Source organism: Artemia franciscana, chromosome 17 (assembly GCF_032884065.1).
Source record: "Artemia franciscana chromosome 17, ASM3288406v1, whole genome shotgun sequence".
NCBI classification, from domain to species: Eukaryota; Metazoa; Arthropoda; class Branchiopoda; order Anostraca; family Artemiidae; genus Artemia; species Artemia franciscana.
Window position 1 is genome coordinate 27,574,482 of NC_088879.1, and position 11,984 is coordinate 27,586,465.

General features: G+C 33.3%; 1 protein-coding gene across 6 annotated transcripts in view; it reads left to right on the forward strand.

The window, feature by feature from the left end:
- Positions 1–4,547, forward strand: part of LOC136038089 (adenosylhomocysteinase-like 1) — a 129,040-nt gene extending 124,493 nt beyond the window's left edge. For all 6 annotated transcript variants that reach the window (XM_065721094.1, XM_065721089.1, XM_065721090.1 and 3 more), the window contains 2 exons: positions 147–346; positions 4,397–4,547. In XM_065721094.1, the coding sequence (XP_065577166.1) occupies positions 147–346; positions 4,397–4,403 (207 nt within the window). In that variant the 3' untranslated portion in view covers positions 4,404–4,547. The remainder of the gene's footprint in view (positions 1–146; positions 347–4,396) is intronic.
- The last annotated feature ends 7,437 nt before the right edge of the window (positions 4,548–11,984 follow it).

Below are 11,984 nucleotides of genomic sequence, written 5' to 3' on the forward strand. Positions count from 1 at the left end.
GAAAAAAGAACTATAATAATAATAAAACTTACAATAGAAGAGGAATCAGAAAAAGACAGGGATTCTCTTCGAAAAAGATATTATATTTTAACTCTTTTTATTTCACGTTGCGCCATTAGTAAATCTTCTTGTTCTATATCTCGTAGGCATTGGCATTAATTGAGCTCTTCAACGCTCCTTTGGGTCGATACAAAGCCGATGTGTACCTATTACCGAAGAAAATGGACGAGTATGTGGCTAGTCTACACTTGCCTTCTTTTGATGCTCACTTAACTGAGTTGACGGAAGAACAAGCAAAATACCTTGGTCTGAATAAAGCCGGTCCTTTCAAACCCAATTACTATAGGTACATTTCTCTTATTTTTTGTTATATTCGTCATTTATTTTAACTCACTTACGGTTGTTTTTCTCGAGCTCAAACGCTGGTAAGCTTTCCATTATTTGTTTCTATTATTAGTTACAAGCGGAAAGCTGCCTAACCGTTATTCGCGAGAAAGAAAAAGAATTGGCTAGGCTTAAAAAGTGAATCCAGCCCGCTTGTAGGAAGTATTTTGGCGCTAAATTCAAATTACTACGCTCATGAGTCCACTGATTTTTACTTTTTTCTATCAGTGATTTCAAGAAATGAATAGTATTCCTGAAATCTTGCAAGATTGTGACTGAAAACCAATCATTAACACTGGTTTACACATACAAATTTATTATAATAATGGAAGCGTGGTCAACTTTTAAATAACTTGCTTTTTCACATATTATTCCTGACTTTCCTGTGTAATTTTCACTAGCCTGTATTATAAGCAGTTTTACTTTCATTGAGTCTTTTATTAATGACTATTTTTGGTGATTAAAACATGGCTTCTTGTGAAAACTTCCCTTTAATGACCCTCAATGTAAATATAACCAAAAACTAACACAGCTTTATCAATTGTCAGGTTGGGCGCTGCGTTGCCATCGCAGTACAATTGTACTGTTTCTGGTAAAAATTTAGAGGTCTAGGTACAATGCGGTACATTTGATATTTCATGTTAGAATCCAAATATATTGGTACATTTAGGCTGTATTTGCAGGGTCAAGTTTTTTTTTTTTTTTTTTTTTTTCATCTTCGAAGCTCCTCAAGTCACTCTTAGGGATTTAAGCAAAAGAAAAGGAATTTTCGTCGACCTGACACAACAAGAAATCTCCGCGAAATTCAGACTAATCATCACACGTGAAACATCACTCAAAATTGTTCTCTGAAAGAGGATGGAAAAAAAAAATTTTGTGTCTTTCAGTGTAGTTCACAAAGAATCCTCCGTGTTACAGTTTGGACGAAAATTGGTAAAAATTTATCTCAAAGTGTTGGCAACACTGTTCAGACGGTCTTAAGCTACAATGAGTTTCTTTCTTCTTCGTTCTTTCTTATTTATGTTGAGGAAAGGGTATTTTTGCTAAGATAACTTGAATAGTAATTTGATTCTACTTTTTTTTTCGAAAATGTGATAATTGCTGTTCAGCTTTTTTGTTTCTTTTGTATTAGAAAGATAATGTTTTTCTGTATGGATTTTCCATTTGTGTGTACTGATTTCTTATTGAAGAAAATGTGCTAAAATGAAATCTTAAAAATGGCATAGCCAAACTTATGTAGAATAATGGTGTTGAGACTTTAATTTGGATTTGGCTCGAAGGCTCTTTATGATTTCAAGTTTATTTACTTTTCATTGGGTCTGTATATGTTCACTGCAGACGGAAGTTGGGTATTTGACCACATAACTTGCCTAAGCTTTATTATAATAAATTGTCTGCGTAAAAGCCACCATTTCTTCATAACTTCTTGTTTTACGTCATCATTGCCACATAAGAAGTATTTTATCTTCTCTTTGTCCATGGTTGCAATTTTTTTCTTATAGGAACAACTTTTCTTTAATATATATATATATATATATATATATATATATATATATATATATATATATATATATTATATATATATATATATATATGTATATATATATATATATATATATATATATATATATATATATATATATATATATATATATATATATATATATATATATATATATATATATATATATATATGAAGTGAAAAGGCCAAAAGGCATTTGTCAATGAAAATGCCCTCCAAAAGGGAATTTTTAATTCTAGGAGTGGGGGGGTATATGCCCCCCCCCCCGTTCGTCGCCACTGGATTTGATTTTACCATTTCAGATAAGGATTAATTTTGTTGATAAGATGCAAACCTAATTTCTCTCGAAGGGCAAATTCTCCAGTCTCAGAAAGATTGCTTTTTGAAGCCAGTCTATTAGAAAGTGTTGATGGTGTACTAATATTCCATTTGTATAATTGGCTTTCCTGGTAACTCACAGCCAATCACTAATATTTAGGTAAAAAAATTTGCGACGTTATATCATGGGTACTTGAATGCTGAAGCTAATCGACTATTTCTCATTATATTGTCAGTAGGTTTCATTAATTTTTTATGAGTTTTTGTCCTATTCTTTGTAAATTTACCCTGTTTTGTCTCGTGACCTTGAAAATCTTGAATATTTGTGAAATGTTTTTTTTAGGGAAGGGGGGAGGGGTACTTCAAATTTGTGTTAAATTGAAACATTAAGCTAAACAAAAGGGTTTTTGTTTGCTAAAATCTTTATGTCTAATAATCCGTTGTTACAATTTTAAAGAACATTTTTTTTAAAGTTTATTCTTACTCCGAATAAATATTTGAGTAGTTAAGTTTGATTAGATAAAATATTAGAGATCTCTAATATTGGCTAAAATCTAGTATAATTAAAATAAATATACAATTAGATTTTGTTATTTTTCGATATGCTTTTCATAGAATTTTCCTGAAGAGGAAAAAAAAAGTCCTTTACCTTTCTTTTGTGTGTAGATTTGTTTAGTAGCATATTTGAGCTCATATGCTTAAGCAACAAATAGTTCTAAAACAGGTGATAAATGAATGAATAGCTTTTTACGTCATGGAATCAAAATTAATTATTAAGATAAAATGAAACTATTAAAATAAAAAGACTGCAAGTATGGCTTGAAATCTCTTTCATTATTTTATCCACTAAGTCAGTAAAATATTGATTTATATGCCACTAATCACCAATAATACCAATATACTGTGTATAATTTGAATCGATAGCTGTAAAATTGCAGGAGTTAGAAATTGCGACTATTGAATCAAAAAAGAAACGTAAAAGAGAAATGGTTAGATTATCGCTTTTAGACTTTTATGAAATTCTCAATGATGCAAGTACTAATATTTTTAAAAATGCAGTACAAGTTAATTTTCTTATTAATATGTATGGAATCGTTCAGTTAATTTAACGTTGTTGGCAATTGTTCTTTTCTTTTTTTACGAAGTATTGCAAAATGAATTAGGTTGATAATTTTTTGGCTGTTTTCACATGTTTGACTTTTTTTTGCCATCCCCTCGTGTGTGACGAGAAAGTGAGGTTATGTGTCGTCTGTCAAACTTTCTGAATGATTCAGTGCTTCTGAGCAATTATGAAAAATAGCTGTAATTATAATCTCTTTCTATTTAATAAAACGGACGAGGAAGTACAGTTGTGTATATTCTGAGCAATTATGAAAAATAGCTGTAATTATAATCTCTTTCTATTTAATAAAACGGACGAGGAAGTACAGTTGTGTATTTTTTGTAAATTTTCCTCGATATTTGTTGGCACTTGTTCAGAAAAGTTCCTTCTTTGTCTTAGGGAACTGGATCTTTATGTTCCCTGCAGTAGAATAATTTTCTGGGCAATTCCCTGATTGCATTTGTTGAAAAATTATGTATAAGCAGAAAACTTTGCTGAGAATGGAAACAGGAAAAAACGGCCAATTATTTAGTTTTTTCAAGCGTTTGCAGATTCCCGTTTCACATTTATAAACATTTTAATAGAAATGAAAGAGGCGTTTAAGGGGGCCAATACCCCATACTATTGCTTAGTTAGGCCCGGGTATAATTTGGAAAACAATCAGAAATTATTCTTTGTCCAAATTCTTTGAGAACATTTACTGAAACACGAGGGGAATTAAATTGGAAAGCTGAGGTTTTTCAGAGCACTAAAAAACTGGCTTAATGAGAGAGAAGTTTACGAGGGGGAGTTCACCTTAAATACACAAAAATTTCAGTTCGGTTTTAGTGTTTCCGATTTAGTGCTTTGATTTAAGTGATTCACTACTTTTAGTTGAAAAATGTTTTTTTGTTTCATTAATCACATTTCAGGGATTGGAAATACAGGAAAAACGGCTAATTATTGAGATTTTTCTAAAGTTTCCAGATCTCTAGAGTTTTTAGACTGCTCAGGTGACTTTGCTTATATGTTGGCAATCAAGAAGCTTGTTTTCTCTCTTATTCGTTGTTGATTTTCTTCTTTTTTTGCAGATATTAAGAAGATACTCGGAGATGATAGTGCAAAACTGTTGATATTGGTCGTCCTTTTCTATAGTCTCAATGTGGTGTTTAGCTTTAATAATATTGTTGTTCTTCGTCTCAAGGAAGAATAGAAAAAAAAAATATAAGTTCGCATTATTTACTAACTCTTAATTTTTGCTAAGGATCAGGTTATAATGAAATTTTAACGACTTGCTGTTATCCCTTTACCATAAAAATATCCTTAGCTCCATTTGATTCTAGCTTCTTAATGTAATTTGATTTAGAAATCACCTCCAAAGTATGACGAGGGTCTTCTCCCTTTGTAGATTCTCAGCTTTGTACGATTCTAGCTTTTTAATATGATAACTTGATTTGATAATTGCCTAGAGATTTTGACGAGGGCCTTCTCCCCCTCTATCACAACAAAAATCCTTTAGCTTCATTCAATTCTAGCTTCTAATATGATAATTTGATTAGGTAATTGTCTTCAATTTTGAGGAGTCGCTTCTCCTCCTTTACCCCCCTCACCCCGCCCCCCAAAAAATTCTTAGCTTCGTTCCATTCTAGCTTCTAATGTGATAACATGATTTGGTAATTATCTTCAAGTTTTGACGAGTCGCTTCTCCCCCTTTACCATAAAAAAATTCCTTAGCTTCGTTTAATTCTAGCTTCTAACATCATAACTGGATTTGGTAATTATCTCCAAATTTTGACGTGTTGGATCTCCCAAATTTCCAGCCTTGTTTGGATCTCTGACAGAAAGGCTTTTTGATCTGAGATTGGACCTCTCCTCCATTCCATGCATACGATAGACCTGTGCTGTCCAGTAGTTTTTTGACATGGAAGGGCCATGACGATTTTTGTCCCAGGGTAAGTAATTCATCATACGCTGCTCTGATGAGTCTTGAGGAGGGACATTGCAGTATTTTCAGCCAAAACTTAATTAATTGGATCTGTGTATGTTTTCTCATGGAGAAAAGTCCCAAATCTCCCTTGATGAAAAGTGTGTGAGTTGTGGCGTGCAGACCTAGCATTCGTTTATAATATTGTAGCTGTAGAGTTTCTAATGAATTTGCCACTGCTAGGCCCCATACTTCCCCTCCATAGTGGAGGATTGGCCTTATTTTTGAGTTGAACACGTTTTTGTGCATCTTTAAGTCACCTATTCCCGTCAAATTACTGTTCCTGAACAGCGTTGCCATTGCTGCTTTTCCTCGATTTGCCATCTTCGAAATATGATTGCTCCATCTTCCGTTCGATGTTAGATGGAATCCTAAATATATTGCCTGAGACACAACCTTCACAGTTTCACCATTCAAATTAAAACTTTCTTCATCTTAATTTCCTGTTGATTGTCTACGGCAAAAATCATATATGCCAGTAGCAAACTATGAAAACGAAAACAAAGCAAATATTTCGACAAGGAGCTCCGCTGAGTAATCCTCAGTGCTCAGAAAAAACAAAGACAAGATCTAACCTTTTAAAGTGGATTCCACAAGAAGAGAAAAGACAGTGAATCAAGAAACTAGCCAGAATCAATGAAAGACCATTTACCACTGGATTGGATAAATATTCTTTGCTTAGCAATAGATTTTGCCTGCCTGCAACCTCGATTTTCGTTAGATATGTGGACAGGTTGTCTTAAATTAGACTGGGGAAAAATATTGATTGAATCTTTTAACATTAAGTTATCATAAATTGGGCTTAAAGAAATATATCCTGTACCTCTATCTCAATCAATCTGTATTTTTATCTCAATTGCTTCTCTAAAAGATTGCGGTAGGTCATTTGCAGTAGATATTAAAGTTGTCTCTTCAAAAAGAACTTAACAATCAGGGTTTTCAAAAATATAGAGGACAAAGCAGAATCAAAGTTGTTATTTTTATTTTCAATACTCAGGGACTTATCTATTGAAGTTTTGTGTTTATGCAATCATTCCCCCAGTTGTTGATGGGTCCTACCAATGTAAAATTTCCCACGTGAACACGGGACTCTGTAAATACCATTACCAGTATAGGGTCGGTTTTATCCTTTTCCGAGTTGGAAAAACTGTTCAACTTTTTGTCAGTTATGAAAGAAACAGAGATTGAGTTTTTTTTAAGCATTTTTTTTTATTTTGTTTTTGTTTTTTTCTGAGCACTGAGGACGACTTGGCGGAGGTTCTTGTCGATATATTTTCTTTGTTTTTGTTTTCATAGTTTGCTACTGGCTGATAAAGTCCTCTTTTTCTCACTTATTTGATTTTTTTATTTATTATACCGTTTCTTCTTTTTGTCTCATACGTAAAAAAAAAAAAAAAAAAAAAAAAAAAAAAACCTTCAGCTTCATTCGATTCTAGCTTCTATTACAATAACTTGATATGGTAGCGATCTCCAAATTTTGAAGAGTCACTTCTCCCCTTTTGCCACAAAAAAATTCTTAGCTTTGTTCAATTCTAGCTTCTAATAGGATAATTTGATTTGGTAAAAATTTCCAAATTTTGACAAGTCGCTTCTCCTCCTTTACCGTGTAAAGAATCCTTGGCTTCGTTCGGTTCTTGCTTTGTCGATAATCAGTAGAGAAAAGAAGTAACAGAGAGATGGACATAACATATTGTTAGGTCGACTAAAAACGATATTTATGTTGACAGAGAATTACTCCAACGCTGAGTGGTCGACGAGAATATAAATCAGACGCATTAATTTTCTCTTCTTTGTTCAAGTCTCGTGAATGAGGCTCTTAATTTAACTTATTTCTTGTATTTCTATACTTGTATAAAGCCAACGTGACTTACCATGAGCTTTGAAATCCACGAGGGTTTGAAACTAGACAATGATTTTGGAAACTTTATGCCACCCGAACTTTATACCACCCGGTGTTATATCAATTTCAACTCCTTGTACAAATATTTTCTTTACTGATAGAAAGAATACGTCATATATCGGAATGTTAAAATTATAAAAGGCAACTTGAGTACCTGTTGGGGCTATTAGAATTAACAAATTGTTTACCTTTGAGAAGCTACAAGGCAATATAATTTCTGAAACAGAATTCGCTTGAGTTGCGTTTCTTGGAGCCTAAGGCTTTTTTTTGTAAGGCCTTCCAATGTACTTGAACCTAGTTTTCGCGTCGCCTATTTTATTAAAAGCCCATTCGTTGCATTGAAGTACCAAAGATTCCATATTAAGAACATTATCTGCCTCCTTGACCTATCTTAGGACTATCCATACCCGAAAACAGCCATTTTCTGATTTTTCTTTTGGTTCTTTCAAAAATATGTAGTTATTACGGCAGTAACACATTTTCGTAAAAACTGCCTCTCAATTGAGAAATAAATAAGAAAACTAATTAATTCACTTTGACAATGCTTTCAGTCTGTCAAAGTTCAAACTTAAACACTACCAATCCCAAATACAACTGGACCTTCAAAGGAAAGATGCACCTTCACAAGATGGTTGACGTCATATGTTTTTTGCTGATTATATGCCCACAATTCTTTTTCTAAATTTGACGCCCACTACTATCAAAAACTACATAACTGTCTGTATATGGAGGCCTATTTCATTGAAGATTAAATTCCTGATTTTTGCTAAATTTTCAAGGCATCTGTGGTTAAAGCACACTTGATCAACTCAAATAGTCACTTTTTACTTTCATTGTAAATACCTTGGTGTTTTAGTAGAATCATACCTCCAATCTAGTGAGGATTCGCTTGAAATGATTCAAGCCTAGCTACTGGAGCAAATTTGTGTTTGGTTGATGAAACTTAATTAATCCAGGATGTTGATAAATGAACAGGAGTGATTTTTTCTTAATAATCTTTTGTTTCTTTGTCTTCGCTTCCTTCTATGAGCGTTCCCTGTCTTAATCTCATCTTGGGTGCACTTCCATCCTTAGTTTAAAGCACTTTAAGTTAATTTTTGTTAAGCTTTCTACATGTTATAAATTAAGAAAATCAGATGAATAATCTGAGGTTTATGGGTGTCCGATAATCTTCAGTGATTAAACAACATTTAAATTTGCATGGCTTCGTGAATTTAGCTAAAAGTGGCGTTCACATGCAGTTCCAGTAAGAGATCCATGCCTATATATTTTATGACTGGTCATGCGCTTGCTAAGATGCAGAGATCCAGCCATACATGTATGCAAACGCTCTTCTTACTAAAGCTTCCTGATTGGTATAGTTCTGGACATTGATGCTTTGCAGTAATTTACTGAACACAAGCATCAAACCTTACCTATGGAGGGGAACTGTCTGGAAACTGAGGTCTGGACAGACACTTTGGTGTGTACAGGAGTAAAATCTACTTATGTCTTATGTTCTTTCTCTGTAGGAAGACCAATTTACACAGGAAGTCTTTTTGTTGAAAAATCATACATATAAAAAAATATCATTCTCTTTTAGCTTTGATTTTAAGGACAGAATATGAGCAGACAGTTACTAGTATTTGTCTGTTTTAAGAAATAAATGGCAATAATTGCTGAAGCAATAATAGAAACTAACTACGAGATTTCCCCAATTGCGTGCAATTTCCTCGCTAGTTTTAACCCATTTATTACCTTAGCTTCTCCTGATTTTTCTGAAGTGACAGCGATTTCCTGTATATCCTTTTACGTTAAGGAATGGTAAAGTCCTCTTCGTTCTCGTTCTTGAATAAGCTAATTTCTGTTATTAAAAATAAATTATTTGCTTTTCTCTTGAGGTCTAACGATAATACTAGAAAAAACGATGCATACAAAATCATTCATATATTTGGTTCAATATAGCAAACAACCAATCAAAACACAATAAAACAGAAGTAACCATAATTTGACCAGTGATAGTCTGAAAGAGCCATCTGTAGAAGAGATATACTTTTGTGTTTTACTAACCTTTTTTATTTTATAAAGATGTCTACAAGAACTTTGAGGACAAGATCTTCTGGAAGAGACTCTAACGAAACAAGACGTACCATTGCCAGATCCGAAGCTGCTAATTCACGGAGACAGCAGCGAGAACAACAACGAGACAAGCTCCGATCCATCAAAAATGAGAGTCAGGGGCAAACAAACTCAAACGTTTTAAAAACTGCTGCTGAGAAACATAAAGAAAGACTTGAAAAATATCTAGAACAAAAGAAAATAAAAAAAGACATGGAAAGAAAAAACAAGAAACCAGCATTTATGGTTGGTGTTGTTCATCACAAGCCATTTGTCTTCTCAGATGACCATAGCCTTATGCATACGAGGTCTCAGGCTATAGGAGTCGCTCCCAAAGAAAACACCAGAGGGCCGAAATCAACTAATAATAGGAAGAATTCCTCAAATATCGCACCAAGGGGCTTTGTTTTTACTGCCACAGATAAAACTCCTAATATAAGAAAGGAAAGATTTTCATCACCAGCAGAAGTAAGCTGTTCTGATTTTCTTTCTATAACTGTAGTAGAAACTTCTAAGTCAAAGAGTATTCTGAAAACAACAGGGTTATCTGCCCCTGAAAGTCCATCAACTTGTGCAAGTAAGATTGATAGTCTCTCCCATCGTAAAGGTTCTGAAACCTGCCAGCCCGGAGGATATCGAACACTTCAGAACATTGCTTTTAGACGAATAAAAACGGCTTGAAGAAGCTAAACAGAAATGGAACAAAGTTCTAAATGAAGATAAGGATTTCGATTTTATTCCTGAAGATCATAAGGGAGAGATTAGTGTTGCAATAGGCAAAACAAAAATGGTCCTTCAAGATCATTTTATTCAATTTGAGTCCATCCTAAAAATGTCTGAGACTGATTCTAGTAAAAGGATTGCTACTGTTGAAGATTTAGAGGGTTTCTGGGAAATGATCAGAATCACGATTAAAGAAGTGGATAAACGTCTGGAAAGACTTGAAGTATTAAAAGAAAATGAGTGGAAGGAAACACCGAAAACCCTGAAACTGAAGAAAAGAAACAAGAAAGCTATTTCAAAGGTGGCGAATGAGACAGTCTGTTCTTTCTGGGAAGAACAAAATTAAATACAAAATATGAAAATCTGCAATACTTCTATTCTGATTATGAAAACAAATATTCTTAACTCTTACCCTAAAGTAAAAATATGGACGCCCATAAATTAGATGTACAACAAAGCCCCGTCGAAAGTTTAGATACTATAACCTGCAAACTCAGTTTTGGAGCAGTAAAAAAACAATAAAATATTAAAATGACATGAACAAATGAAATCATTAGCGACACATCTAGATGGGAATGCAAGCAAATATGCGTTCCATTTAAAATTAAAACAGTGCCACTAAAATCAATCAACGATAAACTAAAAATAAATAACAGTACAATTAAGGACTGAACACCTTACAATTTTTGAAAGGTACTTATTAACAGTTTATAAAATCAATACTTTTCAAGTAAAATAATTCTGCTTCAATGCTGAAAATACGGTGAATTGATTTCTGCAATTCATCAATAATTAATATATTTGTAAGAAAATTGAAGTCTTCAGTGTAGATAATACTGTGTAGAGAACTTACTTTTAAATTGCTATTTCTTTTAACTGTCTCTTTCGCCACCTTTGAAATAGCTTTTTTGTTTCTTTCTTCTGTTGTTTTCAGAATACTCTTTGGCTTAGAAGTTTCTACTACAGTTATAGAAAGAAGACCAGAACAGCTTACTTCTGCTGGTGATGAAGATCTTTCCTTTCTTATATTAGGAGTTTTATCTGTTGCAGTAAAGACAAAGCCCCTTGGTGCGATATTTGAGGAATTCTTCCTATTATTAGTTGATTTCGGCCCTCTGGCGTTTTCTTTGGGAGCGACTCCTATAGCCTGAGACCTCGTATGCATAAGGCTATGGTCATCTGAGAAGACAAATGGCTTGTGATGAACAACACCAACCATAAATGCTGGTTTCTTGTTTTTTCTTTCCATGTCTTTTTTTATTTTCTTTTTTTCTAGATATTTTCAAGTCTTTCTTTATGTTTCTCAGCAGCAGTTTTTACGTTTGAGTTTGTTTGCCCCTGACTCTCATTTTTGATGGATCGGAGCTTGTCTCGTTGTTGTTCTCGCTGCTGTCTCCGTGAATTAGCAGCTTCGGATCTGGCAATGGTACGTCTTGTTTCGTTAGAGTTTCTTCCAGAAGATCTTGTCCTCAAAGTTCTTGTAGACATCTTTATAAAATAAAAAAGATTAGTAAAACACAAAAAATTTAACTTATATAGACAATAATACACAGACATAGGTGTTAATAAAAGAGGTGTATAAAAACTGAACACTATAATGAAAGCAAGTAGCCTTACTCATGGGTAGAATTAATGTATATCTAAGACGCAGAGAGAGAAGGAAAAAGAAACAGAGATACGAGCAATTTACGTTTTTGGTTGAAGTTCAATATTTTTTTTCTTTTTTCAAATGGAAAATAACCAAACTTAGGCATTTTTAAAGTAAACTGTCATGAAACAATCTACACATAACGCACTGAAATAATATTTTTGCTCATGAAAATGAGCAAAAATTATTTAAGTTTTCATATAAAATGATGTTGCGAAACATACAACCTATTGAATTAGAACAGTCAAATCGTGTCTTAGAATCCCACAAAAATTTTCCGAGAGCCGAATTACCAATACCATTTGGTTTTAAGCCTTTAAATGCATT